General features: G+C 38.0%; 1 protein-coding gene across 1 annotated transcript; it reads left to right on the top strand.

The window, feature by feature from the left end:
- The first annotated feature begins 765 nt into the window (after positions 1–765).
- On the top strand, positions 766–27,478 carry TMEM156 (transmembrane protein 156). The gene is made up of 8 exons (XM_068680138.1): positions 766–988; positions 5,291–5,572; positions 7,125–7,385; positions 8,484–8,591; positions 11,712–11,816; positions 17,931–18,035; positions 23,868–23,923; positions 26,120–27,478. Exons 1-7 carry the CDS (start codon positions 781–783, stop codon positions 23,870–23,872), a joined length of 1,074 nt encoding a protein of 357 aa, XP_068536239.1. The 5' UTR covers positions 766–780; the 3' UTR covers positions 23,873–23,923; positions 26,120–27,478.
- The last annotated feature ends 61 nt before the right edge of the window (positions 27,479–27,539 follow it).

Genomic DNA, 27,539 nt, shown 5'->3' with positions numbered 1-27,539 from the left:
TGTTTGCTTTTACTTATGCATTTTTCAGAGTACTTTTATATGGAACACTTCAGAAATGCTCTTTGCAGTCTCATCTGTAGAAAGAATTTCTGGAATATCATGGTGGACTTCACTTTTCTAATTGGAAAGTTTAGCTGTAAAATTATGACTACTATGTATAGAAATAGCAATGGCTCTTCCCAGTCTTCCTGTGATATAAAGATTAGTAACGTACGCACTGAAGATACAGTACAGATTGGCACATCCATTGTCTTTTGAGAATGTATCAGAGTGATACTATGAACATCTCACACTCAGTTCCTTGTACTTAAAACATTGCTTATTTACTAGATTATAATTTTAATGATCAAATTAATAGTTTATGCAAGCCTTAAAGATACCGTATTACGTCAAATTATAACACGCACACATGCCAGCCCCAGGGCATAGGTATATAAATAAAACAATAAAATCTCCATATCTGACTCATCTGGCTCTGACTGATTTTTATAATGAGGTTCTGACTCACTTTTTAAAGAATCTTCTTGGCCAAATGAGAATAAAATTCCTTCACAAAGATGATTACATTATTGTTCAGAAGGTATATGAAAGTGGCCATTAGGGGGTGATGTTCCTAAAACAAAATTGCCCCAAATGAATAAAATACTTTCTGTGCATTTTTTCCACATTTTCATCCTGGTACATTAGTTTTATCTTCATTTTATTCATTTGAATGCCAATGTAGGAACAGAAGTTACCTCTCTTCAACTTAACGTAGCATGAAGTGAAAAGAAAAGTCGTATGAGAAAAAGGAAATGGGTAGATGTTATTTTGCATAAAGCCTGCACTAAGTTAAAAGCTAAACCAGGAAGTTACCACCACTATGCTAGATGGGCGCGCTTCAGTGGCATGTGCTTGATTTTGAGAAAATCAGAACTCTTCAGATTAGTACTGGGAGTACTTACCATGTTTATTTTATGCTTACCTGAATTTTTCAAAATCCATGAAGGTGAGTGATCAGCTTTTAAAAGAGCCTTTATTTATTCTAAACTCTATAGTTGAAAAGTTGACATGTGCTTTCCTGAAAGTAGTGGTTATGATATGGACTCATATGGACTTATATGGACTTTGTAAAACATAGAATAGAGATTGTTTTCTTTAGATTTTTAACCAGAGAGTTAATTGTATGTGTTAATTTGGAAAGAGTTTTCCATTCATTTATGTACATAGCAAAAATGTTGTAACTATTTCCATGCAACTGTACTTTTACTATCTTCAGCATGGAGGTAGCATTTAAAATGTTTATGTTCTTCCATAGCAGCTACTCATGTCTTAAAAAATAACTTTTTTGAAATCCCTGTACTTAAATGACTATAAATCTTTGTACAGTTACTTTCTGGTGTGAGATAGTGTTTATGCAAGAGTATGCATAAGATATGCAGTTGTAGCATGATAAAAAAATTTGGAGCTGAATAGGTGAATTTAATGAAGCAAATCTTTTAACCCAAATCCCAGATACATACTGGTGACCCTAAAGGTCAATGCTGTATTTAGGATGAATGCAAAATCTATGTGTATAAGTAATGCATTCAGTGCTTTCTTAAAAATTCATAAATAAATTAATATTAAAATAGTTTTGTCACAGCTGTTCCTAAGTAAGCTTTTGTATAACATAAATCTAATAAAAAAATAATCTCCTTGCCAAATGGTGTGTTCCTAGACATCACTGAATTATTTATGAAGCATAATTTTCTGCAAACAAATTAGTATCAAAGCATGCCCAGGTTACTTCCATCTACGTTTTTATTTTCATTCACCAAAAAATGTAATTGTGACACTAACTAGAATGTAATTTATAGATATTTATAGATTATAAACCAACACACTTGATAAGATGTCATAAGTTTCAAATGTTATAGAAACAATCATACAGTTTAAGATGTTGGAAGAACTAATATTTTACCTCCACTCAGAAGCAACCAAAGTACTTGCTATCACAGACCACACAAATAAGCAATGGCATGAATATTACCAGAAGAAAACATTGATATTACTATCAAACATTAAAGGGTAATTGCATTTTTCCATGATATTTGCCCCAGATTATCCTTGGAGTTGCTTTATGCTGCAATAACATGATCCTTGCAAGTCTGATGTTGATGTATGGTCTTAATCACATTATGTCTAAAGTAAATTGTATATGAGCAGAACAGAGCACAGAATTATATTTGGAAAATCATGATCATTGTCGTATTTTGAATGTTCTAAAAACTATAGGACTGTATTACAATGTCTGAATTATGTGAGGAGGTAAACATGCTGAGCAATTTAATTTGAAAATTCCAAGGAATCAGATTTTCTGGTTCACTGAAAATCTTCTGTTGGGAACTGGTTTTAATTCATATGTTGTAGCAAGCCTAAAATGTACAACATTCCATTGCTGTAGCTGTTTCAGATTTCTGTCTACCACATGAGGCTGTGGACATTACTTCCCCACATAAATTTGCTGTCAGAAATCATCTCTGAGATGTGAAACGTAGCCACTGCACCTTCTTCTACAGGTGTTTCCTAGATGAGTGGTTGAGACTTCATCCTATTTTCTAAAATCACATTAAATCTGTGGGTGCTTCAGGTTTTTAATATAAGTGAATCTTAGATTTTTTTTTATTATTATTTTTTTACAGCAATTTTGGGGAAATTGCATTTTCAGAAAAATAAGACTTTAAAAAATTAACATAAAGAACAGAGATCAGCATTGCCAAAAGTGAAAAGTTTCTTTTAAATCTGTAAAGCAACCGACCAGTTTTGGTCTCTGAAACTTTAAACTATGGTGCTTTAGAACAGGAACTTGTTGTTTTGGAGCCTGAGGTTCTCAGTCCCAGTCCTGTACAGTTTGGTGGACTGTATCTCCTATAATCTGAGTTATGCATTCCCCAAGTTTTATAGAAGACTTTGTATCTGCCACATTATGGGATTGCTACCATTTCTGTAAGGAAGTGATAAAAATGTAATTTTAGACACTGCTGAATTGACTCAAAACAGAGCATCACAGATCAAATTAAAAAAAAAGCTAAGCTAATCCAAAAGTGAAATACTTATGATTTTCTGAATGGAAACAAGTTTTTTGTTTTTGTTTTAAATTCATTTTTTTTTTCTGTGAATAATATCATTTTAATTGAATTGGGTTTTCTATAGGAAACAAACAAACAAACCCAACTTGTAAATAGAGGTTTAGTAAAGGAATTTCATAGTCACAGCACTTAACATCAAGCATGTGAGTTACAGATTTTTGAATATAAAGCAGTTTCCTAGAGACCCTTTGCATGGTTTTCTCTCAGTGATCCTCATAATTCTTAAGGTTTTCTGCATTCATATTTCTCAAAACCCTTTCCACATTTCCAGTGGTGCTTACATTTGGGAAGGGATGTTTCCTAATCCTGTACTGAGCAGCAAAACTCTGGTACAGCTGTCTGTCTGCCACGTAATCCACTGGGAAAATCCCACCTTTTTGCTGCCATGCTTACTATTCAGCAACGCATATTCTTCCCTGGAAAGCCCACAGTCCTGTGAGATGAGAGAAAGTGAGGTTTAATGGTACTGAATGGCTTTCTCAGTAAAGATCTTTTGAAAGGAGAATAATACCCTCCCTTACAGGACAGCATTAAAGGTTTTCCATTCATTTACCATGCCTTTTACATACCTACAACCAATGCCAGGCAGCTCTTGAGCCTGTTTGCTCATGTGGAGCATGTAATGCAAAACGGAGTGACCATTGATAGACCACTGTCACAACACTCTCACTGGATTCACGAGTCCCAGTACAAATTCCTTGGTGAAAGGGGCACAGCAGGGAATTGCCATTAGCTGGCCCTGAAAGCTGCAGCAGTGGTTTTCGACTAGTTGCCCAGATGCACCATGCCTTGCCAGGAGGGTAGAGTAAGCGGTTTTCTTCTGATGCTGGCTCATCTCCATGTAGGATTGCTGCCCAAAACACCCCCTTCAGCTGGAGGAATTGGGTCTCAGGAGCCTGCTCTGCTCCAGGTTGTGATGGTCAGATCAAAAACATTTGGGGGAAAATCTTGTGACTTTCCTAAGGGAAAGATCACAGCCTAGCTTTTCTCTTACCTACACATGCTATGTTTTACATTTCAATGTATTATGAGTTTATGATATTCTAATGTGGTGTTAATAAAGCAAAGGTAACTGACTGTGGTGCTGGATTTCAGATTTTATTTCCGTATTCTGCCCAAAATCCCTCACTGAACTGTTTCTGAGGCAAGTCCGCTACGATGTGAGCACAGATGGCTGTTGAAACTGTCAGATTGCAGCTGAGTACTGGAGCAATCAAAGGCTGCGTTCCTGCCTCTACATAAGGATTTATGAACATATTATCCCAATTACTCATAATGAGTGGTAGATGCAAAATTTCCTTTTCAGAGATGCAAAGGTAACACCAGAATTGGAAGCTCAGCCAGAAAACTATGCAATAGCGCCACGTCGACACATGAGCCTGATTATTTGTGCTCATAAATACAGATTTCATCTTGGGGTCCCAGAAGTTTTTCACTCTTAAATTTCTTTCATGCTGAAAAAATAGTTCAAGGTTAAGTCAAGTAAAAATACATGATTCATACAATAAAGCCTTACTCTAATGTAGAGGACAGCTAAAATAGCACTCGTTAATAATGAATACTATTTGGTTTTTGTCATTTGCTAGAATCGCATTAATGTGCTCCAGCTGCAGTAATTTGATACTGAAACTCAACTAACAGTAAAATTGGTTATAATTAAGTTTCACGATTGAGTATCAGAGAGCAGGAAGGGTGTGGTTGGACAAACCAGCAGCATTTCTCTGTAGTTTCACTGTAAGGTTTCAATGTCACTGACAAGAAAGTTTTCATCCTCATTATAGCTTTTTTTGCAGCATGATCACCCCAGTGTATGGCAACTGCACAATTCCAGGGCTGTGTTACCCTTTCCAAACATGAGCAGTTTTATCTTCTCTTTAAGTACAATGAAATCTGAACAACTCTGAAACAGGAATGAGACTAGAGATGACCCCAAATGCAAGTTGGTACTGGAAGATATTCCATGTAGTTCAGCAATAAAATCCAGCATGTAGGCTAGAGGAATATTCTCTGCTTTCTTTCTGTCAGTTCATGATGCATTCACTATGCTGCTGTAATTCTCAGGAAAGAAAGTGCATTTCATTGTATGATGGTTAAAGGATATGTTACATGATACATAAACACATGTACTTGTCTATGTCCTTTGAGATGTTTTTGCTGATATGATACTCTTTGTTTTTCAGCTAACACTATCATTGTATCATGCATGGATACCTGTTCATTAAGTAACACCACTTTTCCACTTTGCACTTTTAATAATTCTTGCAAAAGATCACTGAAACAAAGAAGAGAAAACCAGACTATCTTGCTGAAGACCATTGTAAATCATTCCAGTTTCCAAAATAATCCATGTATTTGCCAATCATCTAGTAGGGAACAACAATCACATACTAAATACTTGGAATGCGAATCCAACAGAGATGTGGATGTTGATCATCAAGGATCAGGAGTGATAACTAAAAAAAGTAAGTAGGAAAAGCAAAATACTTCATTTGGAAGTAGTTAATTACAACATGCATTTTTTTGTTTGTTTGTTTTTGGTATTCAAAAGACAATGATAACACGGTGCTGGTTCTCTATGGGCTTTGCAAGTTCTATGAACATTTTTTTTTGTTCTTAATAGCTTTTTTTTTTTTTTTTTTTTTTTTTTTTTTTGCATTGCTGCGAAATGCAGAGTTTATGCCAGATTCTCAGCAGAAAAACATAGGTAGCAAAATGCCAATTTGTTCTCTTTGAGGATCTTACATAAAACCATGTGTGTGAAGGAGGGTTCATTATCTTCAGGGGGGTCTGTATTGATCTGCAAGCAGGGTGCTGTGAGAAAAGAGTGCCTTATCCAGCAGCCACATGGAATGTTTCTGTTGCAAATCTGACCTCTGTCATCTGTTTTTTATGAGCACTCTTATATCTCTCTTTATTCTTTAACTCTTGCTGGGTTTTCCAAAATATTTCATTTATTTATAAAGAGTTGTATTTTTTGATGGGTTTTCTTGAAGAGTTTGCTTTTAAAAGTCATTGTGGAACTCTGCTTGTTGATGGCTGATATGACGAAAGCAAGTATCTGAACTAAATCAAAGATGTTAACAGTCTAGGTGGCAGCTACACAAGAAATAAAAGAACTAAAATAACAATTTTTCTGCTTATTGCCTGTGGTATCTGCAACTGTTTAGCATCAAAAATGACTTTACCTGTTCTATGGAAGGCAGTATGGAGTAAGGACTGGCCCAGCAATATGAAGAAGAGTTCAGCAACATCCACAGCTTTTCAGAGCAGTAGCAGCATATTCCTTCTGTGCCTTATGCACTTGTCTCTGGAAATCTGGGGGAGAGGATGCTTCTGAATTTTGCTTTCCTAACATTGTCAGCAACAGGGGCAAGAGGCCAAGCCCTGGACATAAGAAATGCAGTTCTTTCCAAACTGCATCACTTTAGTAAAAAGTAGCTGTCTTTCCAAGCGTGGAAAATACCAAAGCAAAAAGTATGTGGACAATCTCTGTTCTCATTTATACCTATATGACTAACACAACTGACACAGTCTCACCCACATGTATTTGTTAACATTCTGCGAGTCTCACAGCTTGTGGTTTGAAACGGAACAAAACCCTTCTGCAAGTGATAGCACAGAGGCTAGATGTGCACTTCAGATGTCTAGCATCATACAGCTTTTCCTGTTGTTTTTCTTCATAGCCCAGTTTTTATCTGTGTTAGCTTTGACAACAGCTGACAAAGCAACAAAAATCTTAAAAGCTTTGAAGCTGGTAGTAAAGCAAAAAAAAAAAAAAAAAAAAAAAAGGCTATAATTTGCTAAGGAAAAATATTTTGTGTAGATAATCAATACTCCTCAGATCTGTTCAGAATGATTTTACATTTTATCCTTTTGTCCATTTTTATCATAGTCAGTAACGTAAAAAATTACTATTTGTTTTCACAAACGAGGCAGAAAAAATATTTATCACTCCTTCTAAGAGTTGTCTTTTTTTGTCTGTCATTATATAACAGCTTTTGTTTTAATTTGTAGTTCCAAAAGAAAAAGGCTCATTGGAAGAACAGTCAGAAGATATTATTTATTTTTACAAATATTTTAATTTCACTATGCTTCATGCAAATGAAGAAGTAGAGGATAGTATCTTCTATATGCTGGAAATCCGCATCACCAACTCTACAGTCAGAGGAAGAAATGCAGCTGAGGAATACCTAAATCACTCCTGTCTAGCGGCAATGATCGACGACCAAAATGACTGCATAAATATTTCACTGCAACTGGAGTCTTACGTGGAATGTAAGTTACAAAGGAGAGTCAGAAGGGAAATCAAACTTGGAAACAATTTGAATGTTTGAGAAAATCTCCAGTAGGCAGTTCTCTGCTCGCAGAAACCACTTGAAAGTATTTCACAGCAAAACAATGCAATTTTGATCATCCCATAGAAAAAGACCATCCTTAATAGTCATCTGACAGTTATAGTCAACTGTTTTGCTTTGCTTTTATTTTCCCTAGAAGCTAGACAGCAAAACAAGTGTCTGTACATTTGGTTTGCTTTTTTTTTTTTTTCTCCACTTAATAATGACAGACTTACCAAATGCATGTTTGAAAAAATCTAGAATTACTTTTTTTTTTTTTTCTCTTCCCTCCCCCCTAATGGCATACCCTGCTATCTTGGAGGTAAATTAAACAATTTCAGTTAACTTCGCAGCTAGAAGAACCAGAAGACGGGTTTGACTTTTCCTAATGTCCAGCTGCAATATCCTATGTTCAGCCTGACTTAAAAGAGAAATATTCAACTGAGCTAGGCTTAGTTTTCCCAGAGGACAAACAATCAGCTTTTCAAGTTTCACTTTGTGCTGCAGAAGATTGCCTGACCACAATCAGGGCTTCCAGTACATATATGCAACACTTCCCATCAGGGAATTGGTGAATTATATTACGTTCATTTAGTTTTATATGGCAAGTACATTTTATGCTGTAACTTTGATGGAAAAGAATAAATGGTTTTGAGTTGGCTAAGGCAGTGTAAAATAATTCCAGGGAAAATCCTCTTGAAGAGAGGGCAGATTATGTCTTGGTTTTTGTTTGTTTGTTTATTTGTTTGTTTTTAATAAGTAGGCCTTTCTATGATACTAGTATCGTTTTTAACTTTTTCAGACATGGAGAGACAGATACAGAGGAAAATGAATCTAAATTCTGGTTGGAAAACTCAGTTGCAAACAACAAAGAAGGCTGAAAGAGAAAGGCGCAACCTTATGTTTTGTTTAAATTTTCATCTGTGGGGATAGGCATAGTTAAAAAAAAATATCAAGACAAATTATTCTGCTTTTTTTTTTTTTTTTTTCTGTCAGTGTTTTCCTGCTTTATTTAATCTCTCCTAATTTTTCTGGACAGATCCAATGTGCATGGCGAAGATCATTTGGCTCAGTATGATTCTAGTCATTATCGTGTTTACTATTTCAATTGTCATCTACAAAATTGTTTATGAAAATGGACAAAACTGTAAGTAACAAAAAGTTAATCTACATGAATTTAAGTTTCTACACAATGAAAAATCTACTATAAGGAAGCTGTTGATTATTAATGTGGTTCAGACAACAGTATTTTAATTGTAATATGATAGGAGTTTCTTAGAGAGGAACTGGAATACTCAGATGATTGATGCTATCCCTTTCACCTTGGAATTGTGGATGCAAATCCAGCTTGTTGGTGGTAAATGATGTATTTTTTTTTGACAGATGCTTGGTGGCCTATGATACTTAGTCCAATGAACTTCTGGTTTCAGAGTCATTTCAGTAGATAAAGTGATTGCAGTTGAGCCTTGATGAAGATCTTAAGCAGAAATGCCAATGACCAATAGAAATAGATAGAAATACCCTTTCCTTCCTGAAGATGATTCATCTAGGTCATGGTCAAGCAAAATCAGGGGTTAGATATGAGAGATACACATTCAGCTGTCTGTCCCAAAAACTGGTCATCTGAGTTCATAGTGGGGGTGCAATACCACACAGGTGAACCAAGCAGTGCTTTCTTAGTCCTAGAGCTGAATTAAGCTCAGATAACATTTCTTCTCTGTGCTGTTATTTCAGCAAATAAAATAATGCTGTGATTTCTGAAACAGCACTGTTTGACTACTCCAAGTGATAAAAAAGTAACTTTGCTATGGAAGAACTTGTCATTACTTCAGAGACTGAAACAATTGTTTGTGCATAATGCATTCACCACCCAAAACAGGCTCTTCCTATGCAATTCACTTGGAATAGAGGCTGAAATCAGGGTTTGCAGTATTTCTTCTAGCAACATACAATGGGGAAAGCAACAATAAAAGTGTAGGAGTATCATAAGCGTGAAACTGTTGAGCAACTGAGATGAAGTCCTCTGTGCAAAAACAGTGCAGAAAATTGACCTTGTCAGCTGCTGGTCTTCATTTTTCATCAGAAGTCAGAGGAAGGTGGTATAGGGAGCAAACTCCCTTTCGTCAATGTGAAATGAGTGTTACTTAACCTGCTACCTGGGGTAATAGCTTTCAGATGTTTTTCACAGCAATTTCCTGAGACTTTCTGCCCATTTCAGCCCTGAGTGGGTAGAAAGCCTCTGGAGAACCAGCATTTAGTTGCTATTACCAGACAGCTGTCCATTCCCCTTGTAGTCCAGAGCTGCAAAACAGAGACCTTCATCACAGGGGTATTGAAAAAATGATAAGCTGCATCCATTCCCGTGATCATCCTAATTGTATCCACAAGCAGTTTAGTAATGAAAGAGCAATAAAAGTTTAGATTTAGTCATGACTGAACAGAAGGCAGAAGGATGCCTACACTCAAGATGTTTCTATGATTTTTAAAAATGTAAATATTTTATGCATTTATTTTTAATCAATTAAGCGAAACAGTTGCTTAAAATGACATGTCTGTTGCACCCCCTCCAAATAAGAAAAGAAACTCCTTATCAGAGTATCTTGATTGAATAGCATGATCTTTTACTTATTGATAGAACAAAAGTCTGAGTCCTATTTTATGTACGTAAGAATCACACAAACAGTAAAATAGGTCTTTATAAGTGGGCCATTAACTACTCTAGTTTGAAGGACTTTTACTTGCAATTTGAAAGCTTCCATAAATGTCACAAGTGAGATTTTCTATGCTTTGAGTCATAACATCTCATTTTAATGCAGAACCATTAGTAGCGATGAGTAATGATTTTACTGCCTTTATCCTTAAACATAGTTTTTCTATTAAATTCAAGCTTTTCAGAATTGTTGTGGACACAAGCAGGGAGGAAAAGATGCCCTTTTTGGGCTTCTGATTTCTGATTTACTTCTAGAATATGTTTTCTGTTCATAGAGGAATAGCATTTTCATTACTTAAATTTACAATATATAACATCATATACTACAGCAGTATCTTAGTGGCAAAAAGATAAGCACATAAAAATTAGATTTAAGGGTTTTATTTCTTGTATGTATATATTAATTAAAAGTCTACATGCTGCTTTATTTTCTATAATGCCTAAAGAATCTGACAGAATATTATGTGCCTAAACTATGTGCCTAAAACAGCTGCTTAGAAATTTTACAGTCATAATTCAGTTAGTAGTTTTCCTCTCAATTTCTGAGCACTAGTGAAAGCTGGTAAGAAATATGGAATTATTCATTTCCTCTTGAGACCTTCCAAGACTTTCTGCTAAGCAGACTCTGAGACTCTCTGAAACATTAATGAAGTTATTTCCAAGAGTGCATAAAATAAAATATCCAAATAAACTTTGAGGAGGTTACAACTGATCCATGACAAAGAAGCTAAATTAGAAATTAGTCCTTTTGCCTTTACTCTCCCACTCTTGTCTTACAGCCAGTTCTAGAGCTTCTTTTGACATTAACTGTTAGAGCACATACTTAAGGCTTCAGCATATTAACTCTCACCTGGATATTCATAAAAACATGACCTAAATAATGCTAATTTAATGAATTTTTTAGAGATGATTTTTTTTTTTCCTGGCATTCTCAAAAGAAACAAAAATCAGTTATGTTGTGTAAAAATGGGTAAGTCTGCTGTCAGAAGCTGAGTCTTGAGCTGCTGTCACTGTAGCAGAGTGCCATGGAGAGAGCAGCAGGATGATGGAAAGCACTGGTTGCCGAGGGCAGTCAGAGGTGTTCAACCCAGCTCTATCTTCTCTCGGTGGTGTAGAGCTTGTTCTGGTACTGTGCTCCCAAAGATAAACACTACACACTTGCAAAGAAGCTGTCAGCTTCCTAGGGAGCCAGTACACTTCATCTTTGCTATTCCACAGTCAGAAGCATGATTCCAAACCTGTACCAGAGCATGCATGGTTGCTTTTTCTATAATCTTCCAAAGTCTGCTTGAGTTACATGCTATAGGGAAGGAAAGAATAATTTGAAAAGAGCAAAAATGGAGCTATAAAGTGTCATTTGGGAAAATATAAAACATCTGACCCCAGGTTTTCCTCCTGACCTTGCTTCAAAACCTTCCTGTTTCTTCAGGGAAAGTGTTGAACAATTTAGGCATAAGGGCTGTACCAGCTTTCCTTCTAATGAATATTGAATTTCCTTCATATTGAATATGAATTTCCTTCTATATAGCTGAGAACATCTCATTTTGTTTAAAACAGATTGTAAACACAGAGGAGCAGCAGCAGTTTATACTATTCAAAGCAAAAAAGATTCCAGACATGCAACAACAACCATTTCTCCTACTAAAATTCATCTTTTTCCTGGTAAGTAATATAAAAGTAAAATAAAAAACTAACAAATTTGTGTAGCCTGGGGAGTTCAAGAAAGGCCTTTTAAGACCTTCCTGTCAAAGGATGCTTCATTTTTGTTTCAGAGTTACCTTGATCCTACACAAATTTGATCTGGCTTATGTTATGGATACATATTTCTATCAGAAATAAATATTTCTCACAGTGAAACTCCACAAAGACTTATATATGTGGAAATGCTTCTCTCAGTCTTCCAAATGTTTTCCATTAAGGACTTTGCTGTTGTTTTCTTTTACCTCCTTTTACTTTTTGGTGATCTTCTGTTCCACTTTTGAATTCTGGCAGCTGAGTGCTTTGTGTGTGTAAGAAAATTGTACAAAGCTGTACATACATTTATGTATGCTCTATGTGTTTTTGGCTTGACAAAATCTGCTAGCAAAGAATGGAGTGGACAGTTGTAGGAGGACTCAGGGTATGGCTCAGCTGGTGTTTAGTAGACTATTGCTAGAAAAAAATCCCAACAAAGTACAATTTAATAATTTCACATACGTATTAAAATGTGATCTTTTGAGAGTATAATGTGGCTAGCCCAGATAAATTAAGAGGCATGACTAAACTCCAAGTTTTGGTTGCAGAAACTAGAATTTGATCATAAATCTTTGTGTGAGGGGAAATCATCAGATACAGCTCTGAATGTTACTGATATTGCCGGAAAAGTCATATGCTTCAATAAATGCCATGGGTTCTGGTTTCACAAAGGGAGCTCTGGCTTTTTAAATATTAACATGAACATGAAGAATAATAGCTTTGAATGGAAAAAACAAAACAAACAAACAAAAAAACACAAAACACCACCAACAAAAATCTCCCTCCAAAACAAGAATATCTACAAAGCCAGCAAATGAAATAAATGGTTTTAAATTTGTCTAGGTTTGGTTACCTTGCTTTTTGTCTTGTCAATTCCTTGAGAATTAGAGGAGGCTTGATAATTTCCATCTACTATTCAATAACTCACAGCATTTCAATTTTACCTAGAAAAGAGTGAGTAGCTAGCTCCCCGTCTGTCTGAACTCTCCTGGGAGTACAATTTATGCTCCTCAGTTTTAGAGTGCTGGCTACCTCTAAGATTTTATTTAAGGTCTAAGATATTTATGAGCTCATTATTTTCATCCCCCAGGAAAGGAATTATCTCTCTGCCACCTTTTGTCTTTAGTAGCTTCACTAATACCATAACTATTTTATCAGCATGTTCACAATGACATCTTTAATGTTGTATATCCAAAGGCATTTTTGATGATGAAGTTTTATGGAAATTCAAATCTAGTTTTACTGTGCTGAAGCGATCAGGAATCAAATATTGGTCTGTTGTTCTTATTTCTGTGTTCCTCCTGCTTCATCCTATCAGTTTAACCCAGAAAGATTCTTAGTTGTAACTGCAATAATGGGCCTTATTCTAATCTGATATTCATTGATTTCACACATCATTGGTCCAATCAATCCAGTCAATTTCCTGATTTATACTAATATAATTAAAAGTAGAATCAAGACCATATGAAAAATGTTTACTTTTTTTTTTTTTTTTCCAGTTCCTAAGTTTAAGATTTGCTACTGTGATAGTGGATTATAAATAGCGATTACTTATTCAACAACCATTGGTAGTATTGTAATTATCATTAGTGTACAGCTTGGAATCTCTGAACACAACATTGAGGTGCACTGAAGATAATACAACCATCCTGGAAACACTGCAATGAGGATAAATAACTGTATATATAAGTGAGTGTGTGAGTATCTCATATAGATGAAACGATGTACAAGGTGCTTCCCAAAGATTAGTCAAAGTTCAGAAAGTTTGAGGAAAGAAAAAGAAGGAAGCCTGCACTTTGAGAATAAGAATGTTTTCCTACATAGGCTCAGTAAATTAGTGGTGCAATATCACTGTGGTCCCACGAAGAGATAATTTACAGCATGTATGCTGCTTTTGTGAAACTGTGAGTGTCTCTACATCCACAAATTATCATCATCCAGTCCAGTGGCCTTTCTTCCAAGGAGGAGAGGAGGAGATATCTACAGTAAATTCTCTAGGGTAGGATTAAAATTACAACCTTCCAACTTTAGAAATTCATGGTACTATGAATGATTAGGCACATACAGTGGAAATAGAGAAGCTTTAAAGCATTCTGGTCATAAACGTTGGCTGTATCATGTCTGTGCAGTTATGCTAAAAAAAAAAAAGTGTGTGAGAGCATGTACAGAGCTGTACAGTGCATGTTTTCTAGACTTTAGATCTGTTTCTGCCATTACATTTATGTAAAATAGTCCTTTGATTGGTTTGGATTGACAAAACACAGTTGCCCTTTAGTGCAGCCACAAGAGAAGGGAAAGAGAACAGGATGCTTTTTCATCAGTGCAAGAAATATGTCTTCTTTAAGCAGCTGACCTGTATTTCCAGACACAGAGGATTTTCATATCAAATAGGACTCGCTAGTGTAGTTCGTGGAAAATAAACCAAAGGTGAAAAATCTACTCCTTGCTTTCTGTTCATCACAGAGAATGTAAGGGAGATTCCCACATCAGAGGCTTTTATTGTAAGACTTGCTTATCTCAAACTGAAGAGGCAGTTGAAGATGTTTTGGAACAACTTAATAAATTAATAATAGCAAGTATAAGGACTAGAGAGTATTCCCCAAAGTATTTTAAAAGAACTCTGATAGAAATTGCTAAACTGTCACATAGCTCACTGCTTAAATCGCCTTGGTTCCAGTGAAATGGAAGGTAGCTCTACTTACACTGCTCTTTTCCTTAACCCACTTTCCCTAAACCACTTAAATACCCTTTCCACTACTAGGAACTGATTAAGTATAGCTATTCTCATATGACTGTATCCTAAAAAAAATAACTCCTGGGGACATGGCACATGCTGGAAGCAGGCCAGCGTCTATGAACTATACATTACACAGTTCAAAAAAAAAGAAAAATGTCACACAAGAAAAATAAAGTGCATAAATGAGTGCTTTTGGTAGCTATGAGTGAATCTGCCTAGCAGACCTTTTCATACTGGAAGTTTCATTAATGTAAGTATGTGGGTTATAAGATGCAGTGTGAATTTATATCGCTACAAATTTACCACTATAAATTCCCATCTAGACCTTATTTCTGTAGCATAAAAAGGACATTCCTTATTTATTTTTGTCCTGTTTTGAAAGCAGCATAAGGTCTGTTGGAAAAAAACAACCTGTTCCCACTCCTATTCTAGATTGGGACTGTGCAGACATGCAATTGTATTGTTAATATCATCATATTACTACTCTATAGTCTATGTGAGCAACCTTAGTTCTGACATAATGCCTTCTATATTGCTGAAATTGTGTATTACTTCTCTTGTTTTCAGTAATACTCCATTGGCTCAAAGTAATCATTTGGTTCATTACATTTTGGGATACAAATACAAGATTCCCTGACTTGTCTGGCTCACAGTAATGCAAAGTTAATTCTGATGTATTTGAGTATGTTTTCTTCTGATTATCTTATGATGCTCTTGGCTTTCAACCGTATCAAATTAATATTCATATTGCATTTGCTGGAACAGATTTTGAACATATCCTATTCATGGTATCGAGTATTCCGTAGACTGTATTTGTTGAAGCACTAACATATTTAATTGAGGTTTCAATAGACTGTGAATTACAAGATGAATTTTGTATGTTCATATCTATGCTACTTATCTGGAATCTTAGACTTACTTATACCTTTTCTTTAATGAAAATGAATGTAGCCCAGAGTCAGCAAATATGCAGAGCACCTGGCTACTCTGTGGGCTGCTGAATTCTCTGTTAGCAAAGACCTGAATTGGGGTTTTGGCCTTGACCCCCAGCAGCAATGGTTGTCTTCCCACAGACCAGCAGCCATTCCTGATACAGCAGCAGCCACGCATCCCCATGGGTTGGGCTGGGACACATTGTCAGCAGTTTGTACAGCTTTTGCTACTGCAAAGGTGTTTTGTGTTTCTCCTAGAGGAAAGGTTGAATTTGAGTATCTGGCTTGACTCACTTGGTTCATGCTAAGAGAAATGCAGAAGTAGAAAAATAGCCTAGATGCTGGAAGCAAAGGGAAATAGCTACAGTTCTTAGACACAGAAATTTTTGACTTTCCAGTAACATGAAAAGTGGGGTAGCTTGGTTAAAACACATGCTTTAAATTGCTAAAAGACCTGCAGCCACTAAGCAATTGTGTGGTAACTTCATGACTCATCCTGAAAGAAGAATGTTATGGGATCACGGTGACAACCAAGACTCAGAATAAAACCTCAGGGTTTCTGGCCTGCTGTTGTTTTCTGGACTGTTTAGACTTCGTCACATCCATAGCATCTGATATAAGTGCGCTTGACAACTATAATTTGCACATAAGAAACAGTAAGACAAATTTCCCCTCGGTCATTTGAGTTCCTATATTGTTTTCTGTGCTACCCTATTAAAATAATAGTTCCTGACCTAGAAGATTAGAAGTAGGCCAAAATCTGCCATATCTTGATGTATTGCTACAGCTTCAGGTTAGATGCCAGGTTGGAAATAGGCCCAGTCCCTGGCTCAGCAGTGTCAGGGCTGGCATCTCAATGAATGCAGACTCGGTCCTCCTTGTGTTCTGTGGCACCTGCTCTTTTTAGCAAAGAGGACAGGCAGGATGCATCCTCTACAGCACCAAACATGTGCAGAGCCAAGATAGGAGAAATTTGTTTAATCTCGGCTAAGTGAACCATCACATATTTTATTCTGATCCTTCCTAGTTAGTTCTTGACATAGCTGTATAGTTGTCTCTGCCTCTGCAACGTAGATGAATAATGCTGAGAACAGCAAAGCTTGTCACGGTGTTCAGTATTCAACACAGACGTACGTGTTTCTAAGATGCAATGTTTTGAGAGAAAAATGTGAAGCCTAATTACCACTTTGGATCTTTTGCTGTTTCAGAAGGGAGAATAAAATCTATGGGAGACAGGTGATTTTAGGGAGCTTTTTATAGCCCCTGTATGCTTTCAGTAGAGCACTGATACGTGAGGGGCCATTTCTCTGCTCGGTTTGCATGCGTGCAGAGCAGCCTTACACACATGGGCTCTGAAGGGAATATCAGCCTTCGTTCCCATTCTCTTCAGGTTCAGCCTGAGGGTGGAATATGACCCACTGCTATTTTTAAACCTACCCCAGTTTTGTTTTAACTTTGTCTTTCATACTCAGCTGCTTAATTACCAAGATCCAAACCCCATTTGTTAATTGCATTTGTAAAGGAGAGAAGCCCAGTTGATATTGAAAGTGGGGAAAGGATACGGCTAAATATAAACGGCACAGTTCTTCCTCTTGTTATGAACTCAGGAGAAACCTATCTGTAGGTTAACAGAAATTATGGATGGTCAGGGACAGGGTGGATCTGGAGTTGAAATGCTGTGTGTTCTACTGTAGTTCTTTGAAAAATGCATTGCATCAAAATGTCATTAGCCTGGCATCTCTACTTCTGTGTTTCCTTACGTGTATCCCAGCAGGACACCATGTCTGCGTGTCAGCGTGCTAACGGCATCGCCATGTCTCTGCCTGTTTCTGAAGTGCATGCTCTCGTCTCTGTTAAGTGCTGTACAACCCCCAGTTACTCTCCCTGTGTGTATGGCAAGTTATCTGAGGCACACTGTCTGGGCCATCCTTATGTGAGAATGAATTGGGAAGTTCACACTCTGAATTTCACTTGGTTCTGCTTAACTGGCCACCTGCAGCTTTTCGTGTTCTGGAGACCCTTAGTTATCCCCATATTTGCACGCTTTTGCATTTTCACTGCTAGTAGACTTTTAGAGAGCAATTTAGTGGCCTACCCTCAAGCTGTTCTCCATGAAGTCTTGGGATCAATGTGTTGTGGTCTGGCTAGTGCCAAGAGGAAGTGAAAGACCAGAATGTGGTTAGTACTTGCAGGACTCCCCGATGTGTGTCTGCATCTATAGGCACTGAAATCCCATTGAAAACTGGCTGTGCACCTCTGTCTCTCATTCAGATAGCTCTCAGTGATCTTCAAACCTGCATATTCAAAGCGTAACCCTCTGCAGATGTATTTGTTGTTTAGCAGTGTGGATAAAAATATTTTACCTTTTTCTAGTGAAGACCAACAAACAACAGGTTCCACTTAGCACACAGGCCAGGAAGATACTGCCCATAATTCCTGAACAAGAACATGGTCATCTGAGTGCATCAGCTGTAGAAGGTAAGTAAATACCTTGCAACTGTCAGATTTTTGTTTGTTTGTTTGTTTTTTTAGCCTCATATTTTCAGAATTAGGGGTAAGCAATATCTGCTCAAAATAAATTACGACTTCTTCTAGCCAAACATATGAGATGACAAACTGGAAAATGTGTTTTGTGAGAGCTAGATGGTAAGAAAACAAAATCAATTTTCCTTCTGGTACCAAGAGTGATCTATAAACTAATCTGTTAGCCTTTTACACCCTGAGTGCCCCTGAAGGCAGCCCTGCTAATTCTGACACTATTTTTTCTGGTGCAGAACATCGAGTCCTAGACTTCAGCATTGCGCTGACATTTGTTTCTGACAAGAGCAGAAGAAAGAGGCAATTTTCAGATGATCTCTGAAGAGAATCATGTGTTTGAAATAAATAGTTGACTGGTAAAATTCACAAAATAAAAGAAAATAATTGCTCTGTTATTACACCAGCCAGAATAAGTGACAAGAAGTTGGCTTCAGCTTGGAACTAAAACTAGTACGCCACTTCTAGCTTTCTTCAGCCATACTGTACTCCAGTTATTGTTTCAGGAAGTCCAGATGTAATGAAACAAGTTGGAAGAGAAATGTGCAGTAAGATATACCTCTTCCTGGCAATATTTCTAATGCCTTGAAGCAGATTACTCAAATAAGTGATAAAAACACAATAATTTTTCAGTTGCATACTTGGGGTTATGGCTATTTGCATAGATTCATATTATTGCACATGGTGAGTTTTTTAGGCTGAAAACACAAGAAGTCCTTCTCTACATATATTTAAACTGGATGGAGTTTTATTGAAAATGCAGTATCATATCATATTATCCTTTTAATATGTTAAAAAGTTGATGTATGTTTTGGTTTTTGTGCCTCACATGGACCCATAAACAGTGAGGTTGTGTGTTGACAGCAGAGCTAAAGAAGCAATTTGGAACAGTGTTGTTGGCAAAAGGTGAGGTACTTTCACAATAAATTAATAATTGAGCTAGGCTATTGTTTGGCTTCTGAGAGAGATGAGCTGTGTTACGGGACAGCATATTGTCATAATTAAAAATGCTGACAGCTTTTTAATGGCACCCATTCATAGATCTTATGAGGACTTGCAAAGATGGAAAGTTGGCATTGTTACCACCCTAAAATGAGGCTATCAGGAGGCAGAGAAAGATAACTTGACTTGGGAAGTCAGTGACATAGGCAACAGCAGTTCTCAGATCATCTGTGTTCATCTGTTTGCCGTTTGGATGTCATGAGCTTTCTCAGAGCCCCAGCAACCTTTCTGCAGGACACCTTCCTTTCTTCAGGGACTTCTCCCATCCACTTCAGTACAAGCCCTCTTCTTTTTCTGATAGGTGTGAAATATCTTGCAGGTAGTATCTTCCTGGCCCCCCGTCTGCCATGTACCTGCCCACCTTAATTATTCCATGTGAAGACAGGCAGCGTTTACTCTTGGATTAGAAATGGGCATTTCTGAGGTTGCAATAGCATGTATTACTGAGGGGGTGGGTAATCAGTAATGTTCACTGCCTCGTTTATCCTGTATAATGGTTGAGCAGTAGCAAACTATGTCTGTCCAGGATATTGGCTTCACCAAAACTCATCTTTTAGAAGCAGGAAGCAAAATGCTGTGGTCCACTCCCATGCAAATTTAACTTCTGTGTTCCTGGAAATGGGAGTAACCATTCAGACTGACCTGCTAACACTCCTTTGGCTGTTATTGTATTGCACGTTATGTATTAAAGGGTAAAAAGGAGAGATGGAGCAGCTTTGCAGATTTTTTGATTGCTCTGTGAAGTAATATCTGAGATTCAGGACACTTTGGGATGAAGTAATCCATTTGCTTAAACTCTGGGCCTGTCACTGAAAGATGAGGTGTCCCGAGAAACCCCAAATACCTTGTGCCAGTGCTGTGCTGCACTGAAGCAGGCTTATTTTCCTGGGCATAACAAAATCTTCTGTCAGAACCGCTGCTGGCAGTGAGGTGAAATGGATGTGATGCTTGGGATTAATGCTTGGTAGTATTTTAATGTTACGTAACATTGTGTGGAAAGATTATTAAAGGGTGTGGCTGGAGAAGGACTAACTTGTGCCTGGAGAGACGAGAACTTAGATCTAGATCTTGCCTTTCGTTGCAACTGGGTTTTGAATAATATTTCTCACAGGAATACTGTCTCAAAGCTAAATACTTTGCAGAACCAACAGAGGCACTTTCTGTTTAGTCTTGCTTCATTTCCTGCAAAGAAACACTTCCCCCTTCCTCCAAAAGGGTCAGATTCAACTCCGTGATTGTGGGTGGCTAAGCAGACGACAGTGCTGAAGGGACAGCCTACAGGACGCTTGCTGGCTGGAGGACCTCTGGGTTACTTCGTCTGTGGAAGGAGGCTGCGATCTACTTGAGCCATGAGTGCTAGGGTCATCTGTATTAAGTCAGCCCAGGCTGTCAGCTTTCTCTTTGCTTGACCAGGACATCTCTTCCTCTTCTTTGTAGAGGAGCACATTTGAAAATGCTTTGGCTGTTGAGGTGGGCTTCAGGCAAGCCACTTGTCTTTGAGTTGTGCTTTTCCTGATTTCCAGGTAACCACATTTGTGCTCGTAGAAAACATTAACCACAGCCCAGCACAGAATGTTTATCTGATTCTTCTGAGGTTAGCTACACAGCGGTGCAGTAGGTGTAACAGCAGCTACGAGGGGGAGGAAGAGGAAGGCTCGCTCTTCTCACCGTAAGCTGGAGAACCTGCTGGTGGCCTCAGCAACATCCCTTAGCCTGGGACTCATAGGCAACACATTGCCTGAACGACTCCACAGCATTGTTTGTAGCCACAGAAAATTAGCAAGTTAAAATCCAGACTAGACAGGAGAGCAAAGCATAAGGCACATTACTCTCTCATTGGCCATTGTGCTATAAAGTATTTGTCTTGCAAATAGATGGAAGCAGATAAAGAGTTGATGACACATTGCTGCTTTCTGCTGAGTTTTTTGTTTTATGTCAGGAAATAGTCTTCATTTTGTTTGTTAAGGATTCAGAAAAAAACAATCCTTATCTTTAACAAACAACATTGAAAGCAATGTAAGTTTTTAAGGTGAGAAATACAAGGGGACTTTTTGTAGTTTCCTGTACCTCAGTATCTCTGAGAGTTCTGAAATGAAATTTTAATATGATTGATTTTTCAATCAGAAGTAGCCTATAGTTAGCCACAAACTAGACTTTACTGCTTTTAAACCTAGTAGGAAAAGACCTAATCCAAAATGTAGTGAAGGCAGGAGTGGGTCTCTCTGTTGGCATCATTAAACTTCATTCATGACAAGAATATATTAAATAAATTAACTAAAAATAAGGGTGATCTCCTCCTGAATGCCTAAAAAACAAAATGAAGACTGGCAGTGTGATAGTAACCAACGAACAGCAAGTAATGGTGTGTGCATTTCTGTGCACACATACACCAACAGGCACACAAATAAAAATTCACCATCCTCTGTACCCATACACCTTTGGCAAAGGAGAATCTTTTCAGTAGAGGTCACTTGAATATCTCCGTGTATTTTCAGGGAAAATATGATTATTACATGGGAGTGCTGAACTTCAGAATCCCTCTCTGTTTCTGCCATCTTTCATTAAACAGCCACATTAGCAACTGTCCTGGAAAAAATGAATGAGCCAAATCTCTCAGCTGCTTTAAGACAGTTCTCTGTTTATGCACGACAGCTGTAGATGTTTTTCCTTAGTGCTGTCAAGCGGTGACATAAGAATTACTGCAGATTTCAGGGCTGCTTTTATTTGGTTAGAAAGCATGAACATTTTATTCAGGGCAAATATTTGCGTGAGGAGGTAGTGCTGTTCAGGGGACAGCCTGCTAGAATAAAGCTCTGGAGACCCAACTTTTTTTTGTCTCTGCCCATGACTCCTCATTACTAATTGCACCATGGTAATCACAGTTTATCCCAGCTAAAACAAAGAGACTGTGTTGTGCTTTTAACTTATGAAGCACTACTTGCATCAAACGGTACTTTTAACTTATAGAGCGCTACTTACATCAACTATTATTTTTAGCAGCTCTAAAATGCTGTGAGATGTTTATCTGGGTCTGCCGCTTTATTTATTTATTTATATTTCTGAAGCATCAGCGGTGAATATCCTCCTTGTGATAAATGGAAAGACAGAAACTTGAAGCTGCACTGCTAGCAAGAAATCTGGAAGAGCAGATCAGAAGAATAAATACTGAATTTATGTATGAAAGCTAGGCGACTAGCTCCCTTTCCCTAAAGAAATTAGCATGGCAAACCATAGGAAGGCTAACATTTCGGAATGCACTGGGTTCAATGGCACTTCCCTAAAACAGTGGAGGCAAAGAATAAAGAATTATTGCAGTAAGGAATAAAAGTGGGCAAGTAAGTGTCAAGTCACTATTCCCATTAAAACAACCCTATGTTTTAATGCCTTTAATGTTGTTTTAAAACAGCCTATCCGAAGGGCATTTGGCAAGATGATTTTGCTGATGGTTAGCCCTGAAATCACTGTTAAGTAGGAAAGGTTTTGGTTAAACTTATCCTTTGAGGCTGAAGCAAGCACGTCCCAAGGAGCAACTTCTCTCCAGTCCTGCCCTTGGTGGTGGTCTGTCCTTCCCCTGTGGTGGGGTCGTGTGGAGTCCAGGCAGACTGGTGCAGGACTTGCTGGACTTTTCTGTACCACAGACGCACTTCAGCCTTACAGTGATCAGGGCAGAGTAATAACCACGTGTTATGGCATGAAGAGTAACTGTGAGCCCTCCCCTACAGTATTTCTGTCCTCTGTCCTTTCAGGTAGCATTGTGTTCTCCAAATCAAAAGGAGCATTAAGAGATTTCATGGGTGACTAAGGGCAGAACAGAGTTCTGCCTTATTGGGGGACCTTAGAGACAGACACAGAACTGACAGCTTTGGGATGAAGTGCTGCCATGTTATAAGGAAATAAAGGAAAGAAAAGAAGAAAGAATAAATAAGAGCAAGAGAGAAAGAAAAAGAAGGAAGAGAAAGAAAAGAGAAATAGGAAGGAAGGAAGGAAGGAAGGAAGGAAGGAAGGAAGGAAGGAAGGAAGGAAGGAAGGAAGGAAGGAAGGAAGGAAGGAAGGAGAAGCAAAAAAAAAAAGGAAAAGGGAAAGAAAAAAGAGAAAAGAAAAAAGAAAGAAAAAGAAAGGAAGAAAAGGAAAGAAAGAAGGGAGAGGGAAAACTCCATGTCCTACAGCCTACAGTGGTGGTCTTGTTGTTGTTGTTGTGGTAGTAAAAACTGTCCAGTGTCACGCTCTGAGCTGCTGTTGGATCAAATTCCCACAAATTGGTCACTGTTACCTCAAACACTTTATTTACTACATCAGTCTTTTTGACAGTCAGTTCCCCAAGGACAAGATGAAATAACCTTAATGTCCTCCCTCCCATTCATTTTCTTAATAAAAGTGGTTGAGGTGTCAAAGGCTGCATAAAAGCTAATGAAAGTTCCACATCAGCAATTGCCAACAATTCTTAGTGCACTTCCCTTTGCCATCGGCATCTCCATCTCTCTTTGTGAAGAGCTTTCAGATCCTTGAATACGTAAGGTGCTTCACGGCTCTGTACTTCTTCCTGAGTGGCAGTGTAGCTGTACAGTTAAACAAGACAAGTTGGCCTCTCAGTGAATGCATAATTTAAGGCACAATCTTATCTTCAGGTGAAATGGATTATAAAATTGGAGCATAAGGTAGATGACAGGTAACTGACAGGGACGATGCACTGGGGAAGAACGTGTATGGCTGAAAGGATGAGAAACTCTTTTGCAGAAAATAGAAGAATTGATGCCTCCCTTTTCTCTCTTGCAGTCTAAAAGCACACGGACACACCACCTCCCGTGTGGGCTGGTCGGCACAAGAGCTCAGTAAGTAACTGTGTGTACGAGCCTGATTCCTATCCAGCTATGTTCAAAGTCTCCTTATTGCTGTCATTTTCTAAGGATGCCCTCCACTTGCAATGTAGAAAGTTAGTAGTACAGCGTCTGCCTAGGGAATTACCTGGGTTTGGGCTCAGACCCCTTCTGCTGTCCTGAAGAGGCCTCAAATACCATCAGTACAGGATTTAGTAGCATAAACAGAAAGGGTAACTAAAAATATTTTTGCTTTTCCTTATGTGATCATGGCATTACAAAAATGTTTTCCTATTTCAAAGAACGCCTCTGTGGTGTGTCTTCAAGCGAGACACCCACACAAACAGCAGAAGATAGCAATTATGCAGGGGAAACAGTGGCACCGATAGTTCAAAGCATTCTAGCAAAGGCACACAGCAAGTGTGCGCAGGAGTGAGAGCAAGATTAGTGAGGGTGTTTTTGTAAATCATATGTCTGTAAAGAACAGTGGCTGCAATTTCAGATTTGTGGGATCCTCCCAGTTATCCTGTTGATGCTTTTTCTGGAAAACATCACGTTGGTTCTCCGAAGTGATAGATAGATGCACTGTGGCCAATGTCACAATAACATTGGGTGTGAAGGTGCTGAAGGCAGAAGTTCCAGCCAGCCACATCTGGATTTGCCAGTTGGCCATTTTTATAAGCTGTCATTTTTTACGCTTTCATGAATTCCTGTAGATAACTATGAATAAAGGGGTTTTGCATGCAGCTTTAAATTCTTCTGAGGACTGCATGCAGTCTCTCAATTATATATTTATTTTTAAAATATCACAAAAGATAATTCCTCCACTGTTCCTGCTTCCATAATAGATTCAAGTCTTAATCACACATTGAATCTAAAACTCCCCTTAGTTGGGAAACAGCTCACAGAATCAGATGGCTGAGTACATTCCAGGGTACTTGGCACGATTATTGGTCTCTGCTTAAAATGCATACCAGGATGCGTTTCATTCCAAACCAGACACTCAGAGGGTTTTGAAGGGAAGCACTCCCGCCTGCTTGCAGAACTGGACCGTAATGGGTGCTGCACAGGCTTTTTAAAACCTCTGTTCCATTAGCTGGCATCAATTTTTGATGCATTGTATCCTGCCTACACTTGTCATTTTCTAGCTCGCTTTAGCAGCTGCTGCCTCCAGTATGATTTCACAGCCAAAGAAACACTTCTTATCCCAGTTCTTATGATGTAAAGGAGAAGGGAAACAGATGTTGTTATTCGGCCCTCAGCTACACGAACTACCAGAATGGGTGAAAGCTGCATTTGCTTTTTCACTCAGTGGGAGAATAAGGACTGAAGAAATGCTGTACTTTTTTTCCCCCCAGCATTGTATAGTTCATTATTTCCAAATTTATCCTGCTGTAAATGAGTGTACTACATGAAATGAATGAAATTGGGCACAGGTTTGCAAATTCGTCCTTACAGCTGGTGATTTGGATTGTTCTATTTTATTTTTTATTTTTAACTTTCATTAAGATAATTTAGCTTATCTTGGTTGAGCTGCAGTAAGACCTTTTAATACCCCAAATTTACTTCTGAACACTCTGCTGCAGATAGATCAGTTCACAAAGAGACATCCAGGAGCTGACACAGTGTAAGAGTGTGGAAAGGAGGCAGGTGTCACACAAAACTCCTCTCCCCTCATCCAGCTGCTGGGAGGGAAGAGACGAGACTGAAGCCTGCTCAGTTATTTCAAAGAAAGAGATTGGTCACAGCCTACCTTTAAAGGAGAGTTCCTGAGAACTCTGTGGAGATGGAGACACTGCAGAAACCAGTTTGAAACACTTCAGGGACATCCTTCCTGGCTCACTTCAGCTGGGTGCACATGGCCAGTGCTTTAGAGGGGTGCGTGCTGCCAAGCTTCCCTGAAAGCAAGGTGCAGTGTTTCTTGCTCAGGTTCCTTCACCACAGTCTTGTGGGGCAGGTACCTACAGCACCACCCTATTGGCAGGTATCATTTGTAGGCCTTTAGCTCCAATCTGGGGAACATCCTGTTTTTTCTACTACTTAATCATTTTTTATGTTTTTTCCTTCTGTGGGAGAAGAAATTTAATTATTGTAAAAGTTAAAAGAAGCATAGACTTGTGAATTACATTGCAATGACATTTAAAGTAAAGTAGAAAATACTGCTGCCTAACCTTCTCTTATTTCTGATAGCCACGTTTTCTCTTGTTTCAGGTGGCGCCACATGACGTACAGTTCCATCTGCATGAAAGGAGAAACATAATACACCACAGGAGAAAGCATATCCATTTCCAGTCTGGGGAGCTCTGTTATCCCGTCTTCTCATAAGAATGCCAACTGTGCAGTTTAGTTGAGAAGCTTCATTTTATCTATCAGGACTACCTGGTATTAAGAAAATATGAATAATGGACAAACACATTTTGCTGTAGAATCAACTTCAGTAGGAAATTATAGATTTCCTATCTATTTTCTGTTCATTCAGGATTTAATGCTTAATCATAAGGCTGTGAGATAATCCTCGCAATAATTTATTTTTCCAGCTGGGAAGAAATTTATCTTCTCCATAGGATAAAATCCTGACCGAAGATAGAAATGAACCTATATTTTCATGAAATGAACACAGTTTTCAGCCTTTTTAATGCTCTAGGTGACTAAGATGCTTAAGAGAATTTCTGGCTGGTGAGGAAAGTGGCCAAAGGAATAGAGAAGGAGGGAGTTCTGCAGTATGTTTTAATTTCTGCAGTAAACCAGGATGACAGTCATAAATTCTGCAACATCTTGGTGGATAAAGAAGAAAAATGCGGAAAAAAATTATACATTTGGCTTCAATCCACTAAATCGTTATTGTTATTATTTTTTTTATAACTCATTAAGGCACCAAATGGGTTTTATACTCTTTGATAAATTGAGTTTCCATCTTTTGTATTAGCTTAGGTCATTAGTATTCAGACTCATTATCTCCTGGAACTTTTCCTTACTTTCCATTTATCGCTGCTCCTCTGAGTGTAGTGGAGCTGTTTGGGCTGAGCAGGGTCCCAAACTCATTCGGTGCTAACCCATTATTTGTGGGTACAATCTGACCATAAATTACTAGGCAGAGACAGAAATTGCAGAGCTAGGACTTCAGACTCCCTTGTGCTAAATCCATCAGGATGAACAGATTGTAAACTGCCCATTGCAAATATGATATGCAGCAATTTAGCATCATGTTAATACTTCATAACCTCCATCCCTTACATTTATATAGCTTTCCCCTCCTGAAGCTTTCTGAAATTGCTTATCCAGTCATTACACTGCACGAAGCAGTTCAGATGTAATAGGAATAGTTGTGAACATTAGCTTCTGAGTGATTTGAGACCATATGGAATTTTTAAAATTTAGTTGGATAAATTGGAAGCATTTGTTTCTATTGTTTGCTACCATCCTTTATAAAAAACAAACAAACAGATGAGGAAAATGCTGTCTTTCTTGATTTGGGGGCTTTTGAGGCTTTATTGCTTGCCTATGGTAATAACATAAGGCTTTTCAGAAATGGATTTTTAATGCATCCTATAAAATAAACCTCTCACACTATTTATTATTATTTTTTTTCCATACCTTACTGTAAAACCACACCTTACAGATGAAAGCAAAA

The sequence above is a fragment of the Anas acuta genome, chromosome 4, assembly GCF_963932015.1.
Source record: "Anas acuta chromosome 4, bAnaAcu1.1, whole genome shotgun sequence".
Classification (NCBI taxonomy): Eukaryota; Metazoa; Chordata; class Aves; order Anseriformes; family Anatidae; genus Anas; species Anas acuta.
This window is presented reverse-complemented; position numbering and strand designations above follow the sequence as displayed.